The sequence below is a fragment of the Psammomys obesus genome, unplaced genomic scaffold (assembly GCF_907164565.1).
Source record: "Psammomys obesus unplaced genomic scaffold, mPsaObe1.curated_primary_1811, whole genome shotgun sequence".
NCBI classification, from domain to species: domain Eukaryota; kingdom Metazoa; phylum Chordata; class Mammalia; order Rodentia; family Muridae; genus Psammomys; species Psammomys obesus.
Window position 1 is genome coordinate 9,784,178 of NW_026585691.1, and position 24,404 is coordinate 9,808,581.

At 45.7% G+C, this 24,404-nt stretch overlaps 2 protein-coding genes across 3 annotated transcripts in view; both read left to right on the forward strand.

Moving 5' to 3' along the window:
* The window catches only part of Pygo1 (pygopus family PHD finger 1), a 24,720-nt gene extending 8,474 nt beyond the window's left edge, over nucleotides 1-16,246 (forward strand). Inside the window, exons 2-3 of the mRNA XM_055598389.1 lie at nucleotides 4,651-4,736; nucleotides 6,474-16,246. Of these exons, the coding sequence (XP_055454364.1) occupies nucleotides 4,651-4,736; nucleotides 6,474-7,595 (1,208 nt within the window). The 3' untranslated portion in view covers nucleotides 7,596-16,246. The remainder of the gene's footprint in view (nucleotides 1-4,650; nucleotides 4,737-6,473) is intronic.
* A 3,582-nt stretch (nucleotides 16,247-19,828) lies between these two features.
* Nucleotides 19,829-24,404, forward strand: part of Dnaaf4 (dynein axonemal assembly factor 4) — a 23,315-nt gene continuing 18,739 nt past the window's right edge. For both annotated transcript variants that reach the window (XM_055596998.1, XM_055597001.1), the window contains exons 1-3: nucleotides 19,829-19,972; nucleotides 21,683-21,830; nucleotides 22,201-22,334. In XM_055596998.1, the coding sequence (XP_055452973.1) occupies nucleotides 19,850-19,972; nucleotides 21,683-21,830; nucleotides 22,201-22,334 (405 nt within the window). In that variant the 5' untranslated portion in view covers nucleotides 19,829-19,849. The remainder of the gene's footprint in view (nucleotides 19,973-21,682; nucleotides 21,831-22,200; nucleotides 22,335-24,404) is intronic.

Sequence of the window (24,404 nt, forward strand, 5' to 3'; positions counted from 1 at the left end):
TGTATGTATGTATGTATGTATGTATGTATGTATGTATGTATGTATGTATGTACCTAGTGCTGAGATGAAAGGCATGTGCCACTACACCCAGCTTATAAATAAATAAATGTAATGAAAATTTTAAGACAAGCAAAAGTAGACGGAAATATGAAATCATATCCTTAACTTTCCGAGCAAAGAGTCAGTATCTCAAAATGAAATGAAGTACTACGAATGTAACCCAGGAGTAGAGTATTTGCTTAACAATGTGTAAGGCCCTGAATTCAACCTCCAGTACCACACACATACATATATACGTATGTACGTACATACATACATACATTAACGGCCTTTTTAATAGTCCTTACATTTTTTGAAAATGCATTTTTTAAATTTTATTTTATTTCATGCACACTGGTGTCTTACCTACATGTGTGTTACTGTCAGGGTGTTAGACCCCCTGGAACTGGACTCACAGACAGTTGTGAGCTGCCATGGGTCTGGGAATTGAACTAGGGTCCTCTGGAAGAACAGTCAGTGCTCTTAACTGCCAAACCAACTCTCTGTCCCTAACTTAATGTTTCTTAAAGTGTCTTTTCTTAAGCCCTAGAGCAGTGGTTCTCAGCCTGTGGACCCGTTTGGAGAGGTGGCCTAAGACATTGGAAAACACAGATATTAACATTAGGGTTTGTTTGTTTGTTTGTTTGTTTGTTTGTTTGTTTATGAGATGTGGTTTCTCAGTGTAACCTGGGCTGTCCTGGACTCACTTTGTAGACCAGGCAGATGGAGCTCTGTGAGTCTGAGGTCACCTGAACTACATAGTAAGCTCTAGGTCATCCAGAGCCACAGAGTGAGTTCCAGGACAACCAGGGCTATTTAAAGAGACCTCGTTTCAGACAGCAACAATGAAAGAGTTATAAATTTGACAAGTTTTTTTTTCCTTTCTTTTTTTTTTTTTTTGTTTGTTTTTGGTTTTTTAAGACAGGGTTTCTCTGTGTAGCCTTGGCTGTCTTGGACTTGCTTTGTAGACCAGGCTAGTATCCAACTCACAGCAATCTGCCTCCCTGAGTGCTGGGGTTAAAGGTGTGCACCACCATGCCCGGCTGCCTTATGATTTACAGTTAACAATAGTTAACCTATCAACGATAATAATATATGGTTAAAGTAGCAATGAGACTAATTTGATGTTGGGCATCCCCACAACATGAGGAACTGCATTAAAGGGTGGCCGCGTAAGGAACATTGAGGACCACTGCCCAAAAGGATCCTTGCAGAAACTTGCTTGAGCTGGAATGTGCATAATTTCAGAGAAGTGACACATACCTATAATCCCAGCACTGGAGGTAAAGGCAGGAGGATCAGAAGTTCAAGGTCATCCTCATCCACATGGTGAATTAAAGGCCGACCTGGGCTATACAAGACTCTATCTCAAAAAGAAAGGAAAGGAAAGGAGAAAAGAAAAGGTGAAAAGATTTCCCTTAATGAAGAGAACACTGCTCTGTTAGCTTTCTCTTAGCTCTATGAAATGCTAGTGAATTTCACATTTTAATGCTCTTACTTCAAAGATATTGTCTTGTGAGGCTAGAGAGATGGCTCAGGAGTTAAGAGCACTGGCTGCTCTTCTAGAGGACCAGGTTGGATTCCCAGCACTCACGAGGGTTCCTTCTGGTCTCTGGGCACATTGAAAAGATGTGGTAAACAGACATACACGTGAGCAAAATACCTATACAAAACTAAAAAAAAAAAAAAAAAAAAGCTTTTAAAGGGTCTTGATTCTGTAAAAGTATAACTGTGCGTTCATCTGTATACACAGAAGGAGAAGGGAACTAGATCTACCAATCTTAAGACAGAGATCTGTGGCAAGTTAACCTCACGGTTGTGTCTTGCTGGTGGGACTTGAGATGCTTTTCAGTTGGTATCTGATCTGGAGACAGCACACCAGAGTTTTAACAGTCATTAACAGATGGCAAATGTAAGTGACCACAGGAGGATTTTAAGATTCTCGTGGAGGTAGCAACAAAACATAGGAGGCCGGAACTACTAAAAATACGTGAACTCCAAGAGGGACGCACGTAGGGTCTAACACAGACTCCTGAGACAATGATACTGCGTGGGGTGGTACCCTGCCTCTGCTTGGAGGGAAGAGTTGAAGTTCTGAGTATCAACCCTGGGGGCAAGGCACATGCCAGGCAATGCTCTGCTCCAACCCAAACCCTCCGAGATTAAATACTAATACCTCCCTGAGGAGAAGTTTCCCCAGTGGAAGTGCTGCTCTAAAGGGAGAGGTATCCTGGCAGTCGGGAACCAAGTCACACCCACAACAAACCTCGCACAAAAGATTTATTGGGAAAGACACAAGAGGGCGGTTGCCTCTGCTTGGGCAAAGAAGCAGCAGGGAACGGAGCCGGAGCCGGAGGCAGAATTTCTTTCAGCAGACTTTGCCGGGAGGCATCCAGGTTGAGGATCGTTGAGATTTCAAGTCCTGAATTTGGGGCAAACCCAGGGATTGGTGGGATTTCGAGCTGAGGGGATTGTTGGGTTTTCAAACCTGGAAGTGAGCTCTGACCTTCTACCCTACATTCCTCCCCACTTTTTTTGTTTATGATTAATAAGCAATCAGGGGTCAGGAAAGAGGGCGGTGTTATCATTAGTCCACTTCCTGCTTATTGGGGTGCCACGGTCCTTGAGGCAAACTTGACATTCACCGTCAGTGTATAATCAAAGGTCTTGGGCCTCTGGTCCCATGGTTACGGGCTGATAATCCTCTAGCAGCCAGCTGATTAAAAGCCTGCTTAGAAATCTTTGAGATTGGTTGTTGAAGAAATCTAGACAAGAAGCTTATGAAGCAGGGTGCAAATAGTAGGTTTAGGAAAAGAGGAAGAAGGGGGATTGAGAAAGGCAGAAGTACCCTGTTCCACCCTGGACCCTCAGCGATCCATCAGTCAGGCTTCTCGCCGTTCCTTATGTTTTTGGAGATCCCTCTGGAGTTGTTGGATCCTGCCTTTCACTGTACTCGACTGGTTGACCTAAAAGGAACACTCCTGCCTGAGGAAGAGGCGAAGACCACCCTCCTCAATGTTAGTAAATCTTGTCCTTGCCGATTTGTAACACTCCAGCAGCCAGTGAGTCTCGGTGGCCCTGGAGGGTGAGGATGGTCTGAGCCACCCGCCGGAGGTCCGGGACGAACAGAGAGCAAAGCTGCTGGTAGAGAAGCTAGGAAGAAGTTAGTCCCACTTGGCCAGCGGTGACGCCAGTGGTTACACCCGGGACTTCCAGGAGGGATAAGGACCTGAACCATTCATTTGTCACGCCGTGCCACTTTAAACAGTGTGATGGGCACTGGTGAGGGTTCTTCTCCGGGGACCATCCCAGTTTTGGGAAAAGGAACATCAGGGCAGAAGTCCCGGACCACCCAGTAGGAAGGCAGCCTAAGACACTATCTAACAATAAAGCAAAATAGACAGCTGTGTAGACAGACAGACAGACAGACAGACAGACAGAAAGAGGTGCTAATCAAAAGAGCAAACGGGACCATGGAGACAGAACTGCAGGAAACAGCTTCCACAATCAGTGAACAATAACAAAGTGAAGTCGGGGTCCCCGGAACCTAGAGGGTTGGAGTGCCGCTTTAGGGGGTCAGGCCTAATGGGGCTGCACCTTTGACAGTTGTGTCTGGTCCTCTCTTTCTTCATCGCCCTCCTCTGTTACCTTGAGGGGTGACATTCCCTCCAGCCTACCCCGATGGTGAGCTAGAGCTTGGGCCAAATAGCCGTGACTGAACCTCTGAAGCACTTTCCCACGACAAGAAAACAATACAATGGGTTAAATATTGTAGATACTGGTTGTTGGTGGGATGGCTCAGTGGGTAAGGGCGCTTGCCGCAACATAGCGACCTGAGTTTGATCCGCTGACTTCACAGTGGAAAGAGAACCAGCTCTCTCACGGTGTTAACTGACCTTTGCACTCATCCTCATGCATTCACCCACACAAGTATATCACACGCCTACATGAAATAGTCATAAGGACAGGACAAAAAGGATGCTTGTCAGTAGTCTCAGTGACGATTCCTTTAATCTTTTAGGGACAACTAAGGCAAAACTAAGATTGGTGGCTTCAGTGCTGAAAAAGAATTTCAGGACTAGTCAGCATGAAGTAGAGTTGGAGGTTTTATTAAAGATATCTTAATGTAGACTTGAAGTGTGAAAGTTAGGAGACGTGAGGAGAGTAGAAAAACACAACGTGGCCCGGGGTAGGTATGGGGTTCTCAAGAGAATGCTGTTAATTATCTTTGCTTTCGTTACATAAACTACTCCAGTGGCTCTCCTGACATCTCAAAAGGTTGACTGGAAACATTTTTTGTTTATCCCGTTTCCTTTGTCTTTTGTTAAGTAAAATTATAGGACACTCCAGAGATGCCTTGGGTGAAATTGTATTCTGATGAGAGCAAATCAGGAGCCACTAGGGCAGCAAAGGGCTGGAGTCCTGGAGAGCTGTAGGTTTTCAGCTGGGGAGGAAGGCAGCCTTCAGCACTCTCTGCTCGTCCCGGGGAGTGGGCCTTCCAGCTTCCTGACCAATCACTCCTGTCTTTGTGTCCTGCCTTATATACTATTACTATGAGACATCTGAGACAGTTTCACCTCCATGTGGGATTTTTTTTTTCTTTTTTTGTAGGTGGTGACAGTGGACTGGATGGGTTAGGAGGGCCAAATATACAACTAGGAAGCCCGGATAAGAAAAAACGCAAGGCCAGCACACAGGTAAAATTGACCCCCCCCCTTTTTTTTTCCTTTTTAAAATTAATTCTACTTTTAAGATCTGGGTTTTTGTCGTTGTTTGGGTTTTGTTCATTTGTTCATTTTAAAGTCTGTCTCTGTGCCTGTGAGTGCACGTATCCGGAGAGGCCAGAAGAGGGTTTCTCCTGTGCTGGTGTGGAAGTTACAGGCAGTTACGAGCCACCTGAAGTGTATGCTGGGGACTGAACTCATTAACCACTGTCTCTTTAGCCCTGATGTTTTCCTTAGTAACAAGGTTCGCTTGCTGGCGTCATGAAGAGGATAAGTGAATTTTTACGTTTGGCTATGTGCTTCGCCTCCTGTCTGCTTCAGGGCCTAATGAAGGGCTCTGCACTCAACATGCTGTCTGTTAGGCTAGCTGTAGTTCTACTTAAAGATTTTGAAAATAATTTTAACTTGAAGTAATTGTTCTGTTATTATGGTAATCAATATTGTGTGGATATCAGGAAGTAATTATAGCGGAAAAGCCTCCTTTGTTGTAACTTGTGGTTATAATAAATAATTGCACACACAGGCCTTTATGGTTTTCAGTTTATTTGTTTATTCATTTATTTATTTGTGTGAGTGTTTGCCTGCATGTATATCTGTGTACCATGTGCATACAGTACCCTTGGAAGCCAGAAGAGGGCGTTGAATCACCCAAAACTGGAGTTAGAGATGGTTGTGGGTGCCATATAGGTTTTGGGAGCTAAACCCTGCTCCTCTGCCAGAGCAGCCAGTGCTGTTAAGGAGCCATCTCTCCAGCCCTGCCTTGTGATTTATTTGCTATAAACTAAAGCACTCTTCTGGTAATAATGAGTATGAGTTACTTTGATATGAATCTAAATTATATTTTGTTTTGGTCACTGTCTGTTAAACCTGATGTGGAACCATTATTTTTCTATTAAGATGTGTAGAGGCTTTGAGAATGCTCTAATTGTGGCTCTCTAGACATTAAAAGACACTTGGAATCTGTGCATCGTTATCTAGCTTTATGACTATTTGGGGCGTAAGGCGAGTTTTGCTTAGAATGCTTCCGTGTTTTCAGAGAGAGAATTTACCTGTAGGTAAGCACAGACATGAACGTTGTGGTAGGCTTTTAAAAAATGATCTATTCTTATTGTATGTGTACGAGGGACGGTTTGCATAGATGTCTGGTACCACATGCCTGGTGTCCATGGAGCCAGAAGAGGGCTCAGATGCCCTGGATTTGGAGTTATAGGTAGTTGTGAGCTACCACCTGGGTGCTGGGCATGGAACCCGTTCCTCTGGAAGAGCCGCCAGCACTCATAACTGCTGGACATATCTCTAGCCCAGTGGTGGGCTTCTTTTGAAAGTTAAGGGGGGGATTGAACTAGCAGTGGGCTTGAGCTAGGAAAGCATATCTCATCGCCACTCCTAAGTGAGAGAAACATGTGTCTTAAAAATGATTTCATTCTATTTTAAATTATGTATAGGTGTGTTTGATTATTATTGTGGGTATGTGCACCTGAGTGCTGTTGCTCGTAGAGGCCTGAAGAGGGCGTCAGATGCCCCGGAGCTGGGGTTGCAGATGGTTGTGACTCATGCTTTGGGTGCCAAAGTTGGATCCTCTTGAGAGAGCAGCCAGTGCTCTTAACCACTGAGCCATTTCTCCAGCTCTATGTATTTTCATCAAGTATAATTAAATACTTGCATCAAGACTGTCTTTTTTTTTTTTTTTTTTTTTTATTCTCTTTGCAGGGGCCTTCCTTTCCTCCATTGTCTGAGTATGCACCACCACCAAATCCAAACTCCGACCATCTAGTGGCTGCCAACCCCTTCGATGACAACTACAACACTATTTCGTATAAACCGCTGCCTTCTTCCAGTCCGTATCTCAACCCTGGCTACCCAGGCTTTGGAGGCTACAGCACGTTCAGAATGCCACCCCACGTCCCTCCAAGAATGTCTGCCCCCTACTGTGGTCCTTACTCACTCAGGAATCAACCACATCCATTTCCTCAGAATCCTCTGGGCATGGGCTTTAACCGGCCTCACGCCTTCAACTTTGGACCACACGATAATTCGAGTTTTGGAAACCCACCTTACAATAGCGTGCTGGCCCAGGACATTAACATGCCTGGCCAGCATTTTAGGCAAGGCCCTGCTGAAAACTTCAGTCAGATTCCCCCACAGAATGCTGGCCAAGTACCTAATCCTGACCTGGCATCTAATTTTGTCCCTGGAAATAATTCAAATTTTACCTCTCCGTTAGAATCCAATCATTCGTTTATCCCACCGCCAAACGCATTCGGTCAAGCAAAACCGCCGCTTCCCAAACAAGACTTTCCTCAAGGGGCAGCGAAACCCACGAATCAGAATTCCTCCTCTCACCCGCCTCACCTAAACATGGAGGACCCAGGCAATCAGAGTAGCATCGAGGTCAAGAACGTCAGCAGAAACAGCACCGGCGTCCAGGACAACAGCCGCTCGGGGAGCGCCGAGGCCACCACCAACCACGCCAACGGGACCCAGAACAAGCCCCCGAAGCCCCGGGGCCCGGCCGACCTGGGCACCACGGACAAGAGCCGCAAGTTCTCCCTGCACCCCGGCCGGCACGGCCACTCGTCCTCCGACCCGGTGTACCCGTGCGGGATCTGCACCAACGAAGTGAACGACGACCAGGACGCCATCCTGTGTGAGGCCTCCTGTCAGAAGTGGTTCCATCGCATCTGCACCGGAATGACGGAAACGGCCTACGGGCTCCTGACGGCCGAGGCCTCCGCCGTGTGGGGCTGTGACACCTGCATGGCTGACAAGGATGTCCAGCTCATGCGCACTAGGGAGGCCTTCGGGCCACCCGCCGTGGGCGGGGATGCCTGAGCGCCACCGTCAACTAACGTGGGTTCCCCTTCCCGTGTAGAACGGAGATTTGGTGACCTAGGGTTTTAATGGTTGACATTATTTTTTTAAATGCACACACACACACACACACACACACAAATACCAGTTCTTACTAACATCATGCTTCATTTTCTTGGTTTTTTGTTTGTTGTTGGGTTAATGTTCGGGGGGAGGGGGTTACTGTAGAGACATTTACAAATAAATGATCATTGTTATTTATCATAAACAGAAAAGCCTCTTGAAGCTTCAAAATAATATATGACAAAGGTAGGCGAGTTGTAACTTTTAAAAGTTAGTATTGAAAAATATTCCCGCACTAAGCTTTGACCGTGTGACAGCACACGTTTAGTTTAAGAGTAGATAGATTTAACATGTTCTCCGAATACAGTCTGTGTAGGGGTAACGTGGGGCGGGGGGAATCTGTGTGTTTACTGGAGTTTAATGTTTTCTTTTAATGTTAGAATTTGACATTGATCCCTCCTCTGCTTGGGTCTTTGGAATCTGTGAATTTCATTGTTCAAATCAGTCTTTCTGGGATATCTATGTAGGTACAAGACAGACTTGGATCACGGCATATAGTCTATTCCCAGTAGTACTTGCTAATTGGCCGGTGGGTTGTGCTTGTGAAACTGCTGATGTCAGCTCGCTGATTTTAGTAAAACTGGCCTGGCAAGGGTTTCCTCGTGTGTCATTTAGAATTACGCTGGCACTATGCGCTCAGTTTTTTAATTATTCGGGTCTTGGCAATGTTCTCCTCATAATAATGCAATAGCTTCAGCATTGTGAACACTTTCTTCTACATGCTTTTAAGCCGGGACAGACTGCGGGGAAAGACAGAAGCAGCAGCGTGGTCCTACAGGGAGGGCTCTGCCGCCCTGTGAACTAAGCAGTGCCGGCTGGAGCGCTGTTCTGGAGAGCTGAGTCTGTAAAGTGAACCTCAGGGAAGCTCAAAATCCACTTTAAAGTAAAGAGCAGTGAAGAGGCCGGGACAAGGCTTACTCGGGGCTGTGTTTCAGGGTCAGTCACTTCTGCTGAAACTGGGAACAGTGTCGGATGCACCCGAGAGGACCTTACCTCCGGAGGGATGCTCTAAGGTCCAAAATGACACACACATATTTTTGGAGCAGATCATAACCTGTGACCAGTATAAGCAAATGGTGGCAATTTAGACAATGGTGGCATATTGATGACCATCCCTAATGATGCTTTGCCTTTCATTATCAGTGTGACTATAAAAAGTTCTAGAATGTGGGACTGGTGGCCTGGCTCTTGCTGCTCTTGAAGAGGACCTGGGTTCAGTTCCCAGAACCCACAATGGTCACCTCACAACCGCCTGTATCTTCAGATCCAGGGACTCTGGTGCCCTCTTCTGGCATTTGTAGGCACTGCACACACAAAGTGAACACATGTTTATGTGTACACAGATACACATAAAATAAAAACATCTTAAAACACAATAGTTAAAAACAGTTAAAAATGTCAAAACTCTAAATACTGTGGTAGTCTCAAAGGAGATAATTTATTCACTTGAAGGGAAAGAGAACAACGAGAGCAGCCACACATTTATCAAGAAACATAAAAGTGTGTAAAGATTCTTGATTGACATGGGGGCTGAGGAGATGGCTCAGCAGTTAAGAGAACTAGCTGACTTTCTTAAGGACCCCAGTTTGTTTCCCATCCCCCGTGTGGCAGCTCACAACCATCTGTAACTCCAGTTCCAGAAGCTCCCATTCCATCTTTTGATCTCCACATATAGTGTACAGACACTTATGCAGGTAAAACACCCATACACTTAAAAAGTAAATAAAAAGATGTTCTGGCTTTTAAAAATCTTTTTTTGTGGCTCTGGAGAGATGGCTCAGAGGTCAAGAGCGCCATCTGCTCTTCCAAAGGTCCTGAGTCCAATTCCCAGCAAGCACATGGTGGCTCACAACGATCTATAATGAGATCTGGTGCCCTCTTCTGGCTGCAGGTGTACATGCAGACAGAACATTGTATACATAATAAAATCTTTTTGTTAATGAACAGAAACCACACTTTGACACGGTAGGACTGTCTCTCTCATGTCTTAAGTGTCTCACAGCACTAAGGCACAGTTAACCATCTTGGGCTGTGCGCTTTGTCATCCATCGTTATCCCTAGAGCATTGTTTAGTGGAAAGCTAGCTTTTTATCATTTGGGCCTGTTTTCTAAGCAACACCATGCCCCAATTAAGTAACTACAGGGTTTGAATAATTTGTACAGTTGACAAAATGATGAATTTTGTGAATATTAGACATTTAATATCCTGTTGGTAGAAAATGGTGTTTCTGATGTAGATTATCACTGACTTAAACTTAAAATACAGTGCTCTAATTTTGATACATATAACGGTTTCATGCACTACAAGGTAACACAAGGTTTTTTCAATCTACCCTTGCCTAGCTAGAACTGGGTAACTGTGTAATATATATCATCACAGTTTTAGGAAATGACATGACAATGAGCTTTGTAACCAACATCTCTTCAGGCGCAAACTTGAGCAGTTGCAGGAAGCTGAGGACAGGGTGGGCTGCCTGCCGCGTGCTGGTATTCAGGACAATGTGACCACATCGTCTCAGGCTGTTATTTCTGTTAGAGCTAAATTTCTGAAATGTTTAAAGATCCAGGTTTGTTCTTGAAATCCTCTTGAGTGCTGACGTTTTAAAGATTTGTCTATGTGTATCTATGTGGGTCTGTGCACATACATGCCGTACCCGTGAGGCCTGGAGAGAGCATCAGATCCACCGCTGGAGTTACAGGCAGTTGTGAGCAGCCTGTGGTGAGTATACTGGGAACCAGATCCTGGCCTTTGGCAAGAGTAGTCCACAAGCTTCACCTCTATGGCATCTCTAGCCCCTGGAGTCCTGACTTTTGAGAGATCCTGTATCTGGTGCTGGGTGCTCACTCCTAGTGTTAGGTCCTGACTCTGGACTGAGCTGAACAAGATGCGCAGAAACTGATGTTCCACTGTGGCAGTGTTGGTTTGGTTATTGCTAAAATGGGTCATGCCGTTCGATAAGCCTTTTATTGCTGGTGGTTTTAGTGCTTAGCTGTCTTTGTGAAGACGAGACGACCTCTAGGGACAGATGATTTATAAGGTGGTTATTTCACTTTATTTGTAAGGTGTTGCTTTAAAAAAAAAATACAGGTGAATTTCACATGCTTTACATTTGCCAGACATCATAGTAAGAATCTGTAAAATTTAAGAACCCAGCTGGTGCACACTTTCAATCCCAGCCCTCTGGAGGCAGAGGCAACTGGATCTTTGAGTTTGAGGCCAGCCTGTTCTGCATACTAAGTTCCAGGACAGCCAGGGCTACATATTGAGAACCTATCTTTTTGAAAGCGGGGAGGGGGAGGGAGAAAAAAAGAAAAGAAAAGCCCAATATTTGTTTCAGCCATGAGTCATGGGATAACCTGTAATCAAAGCTGATAATTATCTTCACAGGTTTGAATTTACTTTTAGTTACACGTTTGTGTGCATAAAATACTATGAAATTTTATAAAATGTATATATAGATGGTTTTGGTGATGAATTATGAGCATGCCCAGAAAATTTGTCTCATTTTGCCCAAAGATGTCTGTTACAGATTCACATGACTTTCTTAGAAAAGGTGATAAACAGCTTTCAACTTAAAAATATATACAAGAGGTGAAGAAGAACCCGTAGAATTGTGTATTTCCTGGTCTAATCCTTTTTCTTCCCTGAAAGGCGCCCTGCTCACTCCTTCATCTTCAAGCTGTGCTGAAGTTGAACCTGGCTCTATGTTAACCCTGGCCAACTTGCTGATGAAGTTTTGAAGCATCAGATCTGGGATTAAGAGCTCTCACCGACCAACCCAGCTTCTGTTTCCAGCACTCACACACTCTCAAGCATGTGTAACTCCAGTTACAGGAGATCTGCTACCCTCTTCTGGCCATGGCGGGGACTGCATATGAGGTTCCATATGGATGCTGGGATTTGAACGTGGGTCCTCTGGAAGAGCAGTCACTTACTCTTAACCCCTGAGCCGTCTCTCCAGCCCTTTGTGCAGATTTTGAAATATGGAGCGTGCACGTGCGCGGACACACACACACACACAGACACACACACACACACACACACACACACACACTTTCTGAGAAGTTTCCTTGCTTGTTCACTAGAGGATTTCTGGTCCACGTGTTTCAGATAGCCCAGAATACACAAATATTGAAGCAGCTTAGCTTATCAAAGAAAATAAAGCTGTTGTCAAATAGAATTAGGAATTTGGTCAGTGTCTTCCCCTGGGGTGGAACAATGATGCTCTTGCGGTCCTTGTTACCCAGATTAGAAGGTTGCACACAGGAAGTAAGGTTTTACTGCACTGGCGTTTGTTCTCTGTAAGAGAGCAGAATGAAATGACAGCTAGATTTTGAGTTTCTCTTTCTTCTGTTTTTGTTTTTCAGACATCCAACTCTTCCTAGTGATAGGAAAAATTATTTTCTCCAACCCTTTGGTTTTTTGAGACAAGGTTTCTCTGTGTAGCCTTGGCTGTCCTGGACTGGCTTTGTAGACCAGGCTGGCCTCGAACACACAGCGATCTGCCTGCCTCTGCCTCCTAGAGTGCTGGGATCCCAGGCGTGCCCCAGCACAGCTTAGAAAAATTCTTAATAATGTTGGCCACCATGCAGTCTGATGACTTGCCATCCTAAAAGAGTATCAAGCATCTTCATCTAATATTCTTTCCGACTTAGCTGTCTTGAACAAACTAGCATGACAGCATTTCTCGGGCATCCTACACGGGCTGATAGAACACTAAGCAGATAAGCAAGCAGCAGTTTTAAAGGGGGGAGGGGGTCCTAAGTTGTGTAGAGCTTTTTTTGTAATGTAGAGAGGTTTTGTGTGCATGTACATTTGTGCTATTTTAGGCTTTCCTAATTTAAGAGTTGAAACTCAACCAGACCCACAAAGCTTCTTTGTAAATAATAGTTGGGAAGGCGGTGCAAGACGGTTAGACTCTTAGGGAAGCCCGTGAGGGTGTAAGCTGCAGCGTAGTTGCCTCTCCTGATCACACATTGATATGAGAGAAAGCACCAACGGCCTTCCGTCCTAGCGAAGTAGTCCCTAGGAAAGGCTGAGCTCACTGCCATGGGTAGTTCCTGCTTGCCCTCTTAGCACCTGCTGAGGAAGCAGGTTTGTCATTCCCCCTCCAGGATGCTCCAACTTCCTCATCGTTCCTTCGATTGGAAGTTGCTCTGTGAGCTGGGGATGTGGCTCAGTTAGTAGAGCCTAGGATGCAGGAGACCCGGGTTCCATCCCCAGGACCACGCAAAATGGGCATGCTGGTATCCACCTGTAACCCCAGCACTTGGGAGGTGGAGGCAGGAGGATCAGAAGCTCAAAGTCATTCTCGGCTATGTAGTTTGAGGCTAGCCTGGGGTACATAAGACTATCTCGAAAGAAAAGAAAGAAAGAAAGAAAGAAAGAAAGAAAGAAAGAAAGAAAGAAAGAAAGAAAAGAAAAGAAAGAAAAAGAAAAGAAAGGAAAGGACATCCTTCTGTGATGTTGGGCTGTAGCCCAGACCCCATATGATCGCAAATCAGCTGCCCCTGTCTTCAGACTACTTCCTTCAGACTCTCTGGACTTTCTGTAGTTTTCCCGAGCTCGGAGGCTCCCTTCTGACCCCCAAATTTCAGTAACTTCCTCTTGCTCTCCCTCCATTTACTCACGAGAACAGTATAAGATCACGCCTGCATTTAGTGATTCTCAGTGGTCGCGTGATGGGAGTTTGGAGGTGCTGAAGTATGGAGCTAGGGAGAACCCTCTCTTCTCCCCTGTCAGATGGTCAAAGGGAGGGGGAAGAAGAAGGCCACATAGAGGCCAGACCCTCAGCACACCAGACACTTGCCTGTATGTACTTCAAAACTCCAAAACCACCCTGGGCGGGAAGCCTCACCTGCCTCCGGGTCCCCCAGTAGCATGTGACCTGCAGTTATACATTGGCAGCTCTCCAAGTACCTGCACCTTTCTTGTTCCTCGGACAGGTAGGTGGTATTGCTCGTTAGTGAAGATGTTATCTTTTATAAGAGCCCTGCTTCTGATCATGGTGTATGCGAGTTGAACCGTTGCTTCATGTAAAACTCTCTCTTCTTGATGTACCGTTGACCTATGCCTCTCTTTGAGATATCGGTTCAGCACTTTTACACAAACCCAAGTGTGCTCCACATTGGTGACATGTATTTCGGCGGTAGGTCGTCCTTTTGTTCCTAGTGTGTGTCTGAAATCATACATGCACCAGTGCTGTGGTCTGTGGCAAAAAAAATCACTGTAATTCAAATTGGAAAATAAAAGGTTTCCAGACTTTGTCCAACCTTTATTCCTATGGCAAAGGGAATTACTATGTAATTCTAATGATTTCGTATGCTGGGATGTTTTCAGCTACTCTATGAAGTCAGTGAAACATGAGTAGGTATGGGTTAGTTAGTAAAGGCTTGATGTCTTTGAGGTGTTGGGGGAGTGAAATTGGTGGTAGCAGCTCAATGGTGTTCATGATACAATAAACACACCTAAAAGTTTCAACCGGTTCAGCATGGTAGTGTGAACCCACAATCCCAGTGTTCAGAGCCTGGAGTGGGGGCTCTGCAGATGGAGACCACTCCAGGCTACAGAGCAAGACTGTCTAAAGAAGAGTCCATCTACCGCGGCTGCGATTCCTGAGGAGTTCTCTTAGCTGACATATGCCGACGAGTCCCAACTGAAAGCAATATTCGCTGTACTGTAACCAAAATAATGGCAAACATCTTTAATAATAGAGAAATGATTGAGATAATTGGGACAATTAGTTAGATAAGAAAACTTCTCCCATTTCCTTAGAATTTGTGACCATGTGCAAGAACATGGGTGCTCTTCAGTTTGCCCTTCCTGATGGTAGGTTTGATGCTGAACATCATAATCATGCTTTTAAGAGTATTTAACCAAAAGCACAATTCATTTTTCTTTTTGAGGCATTTGCTTAGGAACCCTAGTTTTAAAACATTTTCTGTTGGAACTGGAGAGATGGCTCATCCCTTGAGAGTGCCTGCTGCTCTTTCAGGGAAGTCGGGTTCAGTTGCCAGCACCCTAGTGAGGCAGCTCAGAACCTCCCGTAACTCCCCTTCAAGGGGTTCCAATACCCGCTTCTGGCCTCTGCAGACCGCCGCGCACACACAGAGAGACACGCGTAGCATAAATATTTCTTAAAATCTCATTTGAGGTGTGCTGGTGTTTGGCCTGCGTGTGTGTCTATAGGAGGGTGTCAGATCTTGGAGGCAGAGACAGTTGTAAACCGCCGTGAGGGTGCTGGGATTGGAACTGCTCCAGAAGAGCAGTCGGTGCTCTTAACTGCAAAGCCAACCCCTCCAGCCCCAATAAATAGTTTTTTTTAAAGCCCATCATTAAAATTAGTACCCAAAGGGATTATAAAAAAAATGATATTTGGTCATTGCAAATTTGCATGTTTGAAATTATATGCTTAACGTAAAAACAGATGCTGATGTGTGTTTAAGTTGACTATCTTCCTAAACATTCCAGTTTAGAGTTTTCGGTCACAAGCGCTCTGACTCAGAGTCTTCTGCACCGGTGGATGTATTTCCAAGTGTACGTGTACCTTGGTTGTGCTCGTGTATCTGAGACTGCAGCAAGACATGGTTGTTTTCTAGCCTGTGTTTTTTTTGTTGCAGACTGTTGACCGGATGGCATAGCAATGACTCTCATGCAGTCGTAAAGACACCCCATGGTGTCATAATCCCGTTCTATTTGACTTGAATGTCCATATTTTTATAGGCTTAGTTGTTTTTTTTTTGTATTAAAAGTTTAGCACCATATCTTAGGGGTTTAATTTTGTCTAACATTTTGACAAATAGTCTTTTTAGAGCCTAGTATTTCTATTTCATCATGGCGTTTTAAGAAAGTACTACTCTAAGTTGAAATGGTGGGGGCTGGGCGTGGTGGCACTCACCTTTTATCACAGCACTGAGAGGCAGGCAGGGGGATCTCTGCAAACTTGGCCCTGGCCTGGTCTAGGTAGTGTGTTCCGGGCCAGCACAGTGAGATGTGGCCTCAGAATAACAATGTTGGACAAAGTCTGAATAAGAACAACAACAAATCATAAGGTGATTACTGGGTCCCCCAAATTGTTATCTTTACAGAGCTTACAGGCAGGTTATGCTCTTCAAAGAAATTGAAGCTAGCTCAGTAACTGACAGAATTCGGTCGAGTGTGGAGAGTTTTAAAAAGACACTACATTCTCAGTTATAAATCCCTCTCCTCTGCTGTCCTAACCTTGCACAGTTCCCCCGTTCTGCTCAGTTCCCTCCTGCCCCAAACACCATGCTGGAGTTCAACCTTGAACGCCTCTCCTGTACATTACTGTTTTATCCTGAAGTTGTGAGACAAGCAGGGGTCTTACTTTCCCCTCAGACCGTGTTCTTGTCACCATTGTTTTCAGGGAGACGCATGTGTCACCTGTGTGCTGTGTAAGCACCGTCCTTCTGTGGCCTCACTATTAGGGGAAATGATGTATGCCGGCTTTCTTGAATCACATGTGTTGTAAGTTTGTGTCCTGTGGTGTTACGCGATCTCAGATTCTTTTAAATAAAGGTAATTTTTAAGGAGAAGGCCTGATTATTTTAAGAGTTGAATCTCTCTTATCTCTCATTAGGAGAAGTAGGTATGAGTGCATTGGCTTTGGATGAAATAGAGCCAACAGAACGTTAAGGGAGGCTCTGGCCTGGAGTTCGCCAGGAATTTATACTGATGGAACAAAAGTCCTGATACATACTTTTTTTTTCTTTCGAAGAACAGAGGTGGAGCAGAAGGTTAAATCTGTGCAACTTTAACATTGTAACTAATGCAAAGAGAGAAGACTCAACTTGCAGGGGAGACACCAGGATCAAGAAGATAGCTTGAGGAGTGTGGAATGGGGTATGGGTGGACCTGGGGTGGGGGGCTAGAGAGATGAGTAAGAGTCCTGGCTGTTCTTCCAAAGGTTGGAGTTCAATTCCCGGCACCCACATGGCAGCACACCGCCTTCTGTAACTTCAGTTCCGGAGGATCTGATGCCCTCTTCTGGCCTCTGTGGGCACTTCATGAATGTAACAAGGTACACAAAAAATATAGGCAACAGCACCTGTTCCCTTTACTAGGGAACCCACTTGGAAACTGAGTAGCTAATGGACTTCCTTTGAAGTCCTCTCCATGCATGATCCTTGGAGTATTGGTCCCTGCAGGGGCCCCTGGATCCAGGTATTTTGGCTCTGTTGTTCTTGTGGAGATCCTGAGTCCTCCAGGTTTTTCTATCTCCCTCTTCTTCCATAAGGATTCCGGCACTCTGCACAAAGTTTGGATATGAGTCACAGTATCTCCTACGATACCCTGGAGGGTTGAGTCTTTCCAAGGCCCTCTGTGATAGGCTCCTGTCCTGTTCCTTGTCTTCTCCTACTTTCCGATGTCCATCCTGTTTGCCCTTCTGAATGAGGATTAAGCCTCTTCCCTAGGGTCCTCCTTGTTGTTTAGCTTCTTTAGGGCTATAGGTTTTAGTATGTTTACCCTACATTATATGGGCTGTCTCTGACATGAACTTAGTGGCAGGCTCTCTGATCACCTCCCCCTGCGGGTGCAGCCTTGCCAGGCCACAGAGGAAGATGATATAGCCAGCCTCAATGAGACCTGATAAGCTAGGGTCAGATAGAAGAGGAAGAGGTCCTCCCCTATCAGAGGACTAGGGAAGGGGCCTAGGGGGAGAAGAGGGAGGGAGGGTAAGACTGGAAGGAGACAAGAGAGGGGGCTGCAGTGGGGATACAAAGTGAATACATTGTAATAAATAAATATTTAAATTAAAATGCAAGCAAAATACCCCAACACATTAAATAAATAAAATTTAAAAGAAACTGCTTAATGGGCATGGTGGTGTACACCTTTAAACCCAGAACTTGGGATGCAGAGGAAAAGGCAGGAAGATCCCTGTGAGTTTGAGGCCAGCCTGGTCTAAGCCAGCCAGGGCTACAAACAGATGTCATTTTTTTTTAACTAAAAAGTTTTCATTTATTTTAATTTCATATACACTGGTGTTTTGCCTGCGTGTATGTCTGCGTGAGGATGTTGGCTCCCCTGGAAATGAAGTTATAGACAGCTGTGAACCGCCGTTTGGATGCTGAGAATTGAACCCGGGTCCTCTGGAAGAGAAGCTCTTAACAGCTGAGCCATCTCTCCAGTCTGCATCTTTTGTTTTAAAACTTTTAAATGTGGAATGAATAAGTCTGATATGGGGTCACATATGTATAATCCCAGCACTGGGGAGGTTGAGAGGTCGATATAGGAGGACTGAGTTGAAGGCCAGCCTGGACAACATACTGAAAGAGGTGGGAGGGGGAGAGAGGAAGGGAGAGATCTCAGCACATCACGGTGACACTTTATCTCCAGAATGAATGAATGAATAGTTATTTTCCTTAAGGACTTTCTTTTTATATATATACTTGAGAAACATTTGGATGCTTTCCAGATTGAAAAGACAAGCTGGCCTCGGACTCAGTGATCCACCTGCCTCTGCCTCCCTGAGTGCTGAAATTAAAGGCTCATGTCACCATGCCCGGCTTTTTCTTTATTTTATTTTATGTGTAGGAGTGTTTTGCCTGGGGTACGTCTGTACTCCACATGCTTGCAATGCCCGTTGAGGCCTGAAGAGGGCATCAGATCCTCGGAACTGCAGCTACAGACAATCATGAACTCGCTGCCTTGTGGGTGCTGGGAATTGAGCCTCGTCTGCAGTCAGTGCTCTTAACTAGTAAGCCATCTCTCTCGACCCTAAAAGGACATATTTTTTTTCCACATGCGAATCTTATGCCTGTCTTGAAAAACAAGTAAATAAATAACGACATTATGCTTCTTGGTAAACATCAGTTCTGCTTTATTTATTTGAGACAGGGTCTCATATAGCCCAGGCTAGCCTCAGATTCAGTATGTCGTAGAAGATGGCCTTGAATTTCTGATCTTCCTGCTCGCACTTCTCAAATACTAGGGTTTCACGCATGCACAGCTACACCTGGTTTATGTCGTGCTGGGGACTGAACCTAGGGCTCTGAACATGCTAAGTCGGCGCTCTACTGAGCTCCAGCTCAGCCCATCAATTCCTATTATTATTATTGTTATTTTGAGACAGGGTTTCTCTGTGTAGCCTTGCCTGTCCTGAACTTGCTTGTAGATCAGGCTGGGCTCAAGCTCACAGCGATCTACATGCCTCTGCCTCCCCAAGTGCTGGGATTACAGGTGTGAGCCACTATGCCTAGACATCTTCTGCGTGTGTATGCGTGTGCGCATGCCCCGCTCCTCACGGGACTACAAAGCCAGAAGAGACATGAGCTTAAGACAACATGGTAAGAACAGGAATAGAATGAAAAGGGGGTGGAATGGCAAAAAGAATGATGAAAATGGGACAAATCTGCAGGATCTGTAGGTTTCTCAGCTCTGAAGGGCAAAAGAATGCTAAGGTGGTTCCCACTGTTCCAAAGGACAAAAAGTTTGAGATGATGAACTGCTGACAAAACTTTTCGGGTTCGGCAGGGGAAGGACAGTAATCTATCGGTCCTGAACATGCTGCAATAAATTACGTTGGCGTTAAAAAGATTTTTTTTTTTTTTTTTTTTTTTTTTTTTTTTTTTTTTTAGTTTAAAATACAGCTTGCTATGTACAAATAACTTTTCTGGTGCTCGTTAATTACATTTATTGTTCGTATCATACTCCAGTAATGTGGAAAACTGGGCCTACGGACCGGGTTCGATCCCTAGCATGAAAAGAGCAATTTGGAAAGAATCGCAATCATTTCTGCGGCGTCCTCAGAAGCCAAACAAAGGAGGGCATCAGGTTGGAGCTGCAGGCGATGGCGGCCAGCCCAACACGGGGGCTGGGGCCCGAACCCGGACCCTCCGAAAAGCAGTTGCATTCGCAGGGCAGTCTCCTGTCCCCGAGCCGTCTCGTCTCCCTTTCCGAAGAACACGGCCTTCCCTCAGAGGGCAGCCTGGAACCAGACGCTCCGATCCCGGCCACAGCCAACCGGGATAAGCACAGGGTAGGCCGGGAAGCCGCGCGCCCCACTGGACCCCTGACCCGGAAGGGTCCCGACGACCGGAAGTGCTGGCAGCCCCGCTTCCTGGCTTCCCTAGCAACCGAACCAGGCTCCCTGGCGACTTTAGGTGGCTCTGGCGTTCCCGGTCCCGCCATGCCGGTGCGAGTGAGCGAGTTCAGCTGGCAGCAGACGCCGAGCACGGTCTTTCTGTCGCTGCCTCTGCGCGGCGTGTGCGTGCGCGACGCCGACGTGTTCTGCGGGGAAAGTTACCTGAAGGTGGGCGGGGCGGGGGGGGGTTGCAGCGCGCCGCGGGAGCAGCGGCGGCTCGGGCTGAAATGCTGTCCTGTGCCCATTGCTTGGGCTTTTTTATATTTATTAATTTTTTAAAGACTTATTCTACCTGCACTCCAGAAGACGGCACCAGATCTCACTGTAGACGGTTGTGAGCCACCGTGTGGTTGCTGGGAATTGAACTCAGGACCTCTGGAAGAGCAGCAAGCGATCTTACCCTCTGAGCCACCTCTCCAGCCCCAGTTAATTTTCTTTTTGTCATGCTAAAGGATCAAACCTAGCGTCCAGTATTTGCTATGCTATATATTTATAAATATACAGACACATATATGTATACACACACACGCATATGTGCACATATATGTATACATACACGTACACATGTATGCATATATGCACAAGGCATGTGTATACATATGAATAATTTATACATACATGTATAATATATGCATAATGTATGTGTGTGCATATATGTATATGAATGTTCGCATGTAGAGCAAATGCTCTTAACCACTGAGCCATCCCTCCAACCCCAATGGTTTGGAGTCGGGACAAATATCTTAGTAGCTCACACTGGCCTCGGACTTTAGGCAATCCCCCCGTGCCTCAGACTTTCAAGTGTTGGGATTAGTGGGATGCTTCACCATCCCTGGCTGGACCTCAACTCAAAGTCCTGTTTTAAAAAGCCAATCTAGGGCTGGTGACATGGGTCAAAGAGTGAATGCACTTAGCCTGCCAACCTCCTCAGTTCAGTTCTCAGGAAGGGGAGAACCAGCTTCCCACAGTGCTCTGACCTCCACATGCATGCCATGGTACTCATCTACCCACGCGCATGCACGCAAAGATGTCATGAAAGCAACAACAAGAACACATCTCTTGCCAGTGTGGTGTCATCTTACAGACACACTCAGGTCATGGGTTACCATCATCCATTGCTTCCTCATATCCCCTCAATATGCTTTGCTACATTTTGCTACCTGGAATAAATTCAGTGGGGTTTTGAGAGAAATCACTGGGTCTGGGATAGCCCAGGCTGGCCTCAAACCCACATGGTAGCTGAGCATGATCTGGAATGTCTGAGCGTCCTGCCTCCACCTCCTAAGTGCCCAGATCACAAGCATTTGACACCATGCCAGGAACTACACCCCTGCCCTAATGTGGGTTTTTTTTTTTTTCTAGAATAAATAATTGTAATTTTTTTGGACCTATTTTATGTGTGTGGCTGTTTTGCCTCTGTGTACATATGTGTACCATGTGCTTGTCTGATATCCTTGTAGTTTATATGAGGATGTCAGAAACCCTGGAACTGGAGTTTAGATGGTGCGAGTCTCCATGTGGGCGCTAGGCTCAGAACCAGGTTGTCTGCAAGAACAGCAAGTGCTCTCAATCACTGAACCTTCTCTCTAGCCCAGACTTAAAAAAAAAAAGATTTATTTATTTTTTATTTATACAGAATTCTGCCTGCATGTGTGCCTGCACACCAGAAGAGGGCACCAGATATCACCATATATGGTTATGAGCCATTGTGTGGTTGCTGAGAATTGAACTCAGGACCTCTGGAAGAACAGCCAGTGTTCTTAACCTCTGAGCCGACTCTCCAGCCCCAGACGCTTTTTTTTTTTTTTTTTTTTTTTTTTTTAATGGCAGTGTCTTCAATCTGTGTAACTAAATGCCTGCTTTCTCTCTTCTGAACAGGTCAACTTTCCTCCATTTTTATTTGAGGTGTTTCTCTATGCTCCCATAGATGATGGGAATAGCAAAGCCAAGATTGGAAATGACACGATTCTCTTCACATTGTATAAAAAGGAACCAGTTTTGTGGGAGGCCCTTTCCATGCCAGATGGTAAGTTTTTTTAGTGAAAGTTGTTCACTTGAGCTTGGTGTCATTCATGAGAGCTCAGTGTGTACCTGTTCCCTCGAGCACCGGGGAAGCTGGGCGACATGAAACCTTGTCTCAAATCTTGTCTCACTCTGGGCGTCATGGTGACCCCAGGTGGTATTATATGCTTGCACTTTCAGCTCTTAAAGAGGTTGAGGTAAGAGGATCAGAACTGCAAAACCGCCCTGGGCCATGTAAAAGATGCTGTCTCGAAGTTTTTTACTTTTTATAAAACTGGATCTAAAGAAATCTTATCCAGATCAGTGTAAGTGCTTTTCTCCTTGATAAAACAAATCAAGCACAACCCTGATTTAGTGCTTTTCTTCTGTTGCAGTCGACAAAGAGATGATGAAGAGAATAAGAGAAAAGTCTATTTTGCAAGCACAGGAGAAAGCAAAAGAGGCCACAGAAGCAAAAGCTGCTGCCAAGCGGGAAGATCAGAAATACGCACTAGGCGTGATGATGAAGGTAAGCTCACTGAAGGAGATGATGACGAGCCAGCAGAGACAAGGAGTTCAGCCAGGCGAAGGGGGTACAGGCCACGCAGCCACTCGGGATCGTTCAAGCTGTCAGTGGCTGAGGTGGTGAACTCCTTCAATCCCAGCACTTGAAAGGCAGAGACAGGTAGAGCTCTGAATCCGAGGCTAGCCTAGTCTACCAGGACTACACAGAGAAACCCTGTCTCAAAAGAAAAGAAAATGGGTGTATAGTTCTGTGGTAGAGGGCTTGACTAGCATGCTTGAGGTCATGGATTCAGCCTGAAGTACCCCTTGTTAGTATATAGGCATCCTGCTTCTGGGTTGCCTAGCAACTTATGATGTCATCATGTGTCTCCAGCCTGGTAGCCACACCTGGCAGGCGTGGTTCAGTTGCTCCATAAAAGGGCCAACCTGCCACTTTGTTGCTCTCTTGGTCTCTCCCCTTCTCTGTCGGGGTGCCCCCTTTCTTCTGCCTATCATATCTTGCTCTCCTCTCTCTCTTCATCTCCAATAAACCTCTTTCATATAAAATCTGTGCGCATCGCATCATCATTTCATTGATCCTAACCCCCCACACACACACACTTGCATACACACACACAAAAAAAAGAGAGAGAGAGAGAGAGAAATTAGTCCTTCCTCAGGGTTTGATTGTAGGGCTTATTTAGTTATATGGGCCACTGTTCTTCTGTCTTCTCCCCCGAAGGCCATAATCTCTTAACCTATGGGTTAAGACCCCCTACGGATTTACTTAAATGTGGAGGATGGAAAAAATTTCGGGAACAGCAGGGCCTGCGGGGTAGCTCAGGCAGTAAAGGCACTTGCTGCCAAAGCTGGGTGCAGAAGTCTGATTCCTGAAACCCACAGCTGGCAAGGCGTTATGAGTAGGAAGGTTAAGAAGCTGATCGTGGTAGCATGCTTCTCTAACCCCAGTGCTTGGGAGGCAGAGGCAGGAGGATCTCTGTGAGTGTAAGGCCAGCGTGGACTACATATTAAGTGAGTTCCGGGACAGCCAGGCCCACACAGACCTTGTCTCCCCAACTTCCGGTGGCAGTGTTAGACAGGTCCTAATCTTCTGTCTCCGCTTAAGCAATTCTGTGCTTCCTATCTTTAATTTACAAATGCTTTCCTACCTTTAATTCTCTTTTTGTCCTCTGGAAATGATTAAGGATTTTATAAACAAGCACTGTTCTATGAAGAGCATAATGGAAGGCACAGTGACGGGGGCGGGGTGAGAGGGCAGCTGAGGGCAGGTGAGGATATCTGCCTCCTTCGCCTCTCTTCGCTGTGTTTGCCAAGAACAAAAGGCAGACCAGTCTAAGGTGGAGTGAAGTGTTATCTTTGAGATTGTGGTGTCCACATGACGTCATCATGCCCTTCTGTGAGGCATATAAATGCAGGGTGTTTATTTGTTTGTTTGTTTTGTCACGTGTAAATGCAGGGGGTTTTGTTTGTTTGTTTTGTCATGCTTGCCTGGCTTCTTCAGTTGGCAGCTCTCTGAGCTGACATACAGTGACTACTGCCTCTGGTGTCTACTGTAAGCCATAGGCGGATGCGCTGGTCTGTTTTTCATTTTTACTACAACAGCATTCCTCCAGAGTAGCTGCCTGGTAGAGCACCCCTCAGCATGCTGGAGGCTGGAGTTCCGCTCCTCAGCAATGAAACAAAAGTATGTGAAGCAGCTTTAGAGGGAAAGGGTATTTGCTTAGCTCACAGCTTGGAGGCTGGGAGTCCAAGAAGAGGCAACCCATGCGCTTTTGAAAGGTGCAGTGTGTGAGGCAGAAAGCCAGAGAGAGGTTTGCGGCTCCTTAGGCTTGACAACTGACTCCTTCAAAACTAGATCAGAGTGTAAAGGTGTATTCTGAAGGGACTCTGGCCAGCTCAAGGGTGGGGAGTGAGCGAGGCTCTGGCAGGCTTTCTTTCTCCCCATTCCCTCTGTCTTGCTACAAAGAATAATAATAAGAAGAAGAAGAAGAAGAGGAAGAGGGAGAAGGAGAAGGAGAAGGAGAAGGAGAAGAAGAAGAAGAAGAAGAAGAAGAAGAAGAAGAAGAAGAAGAAG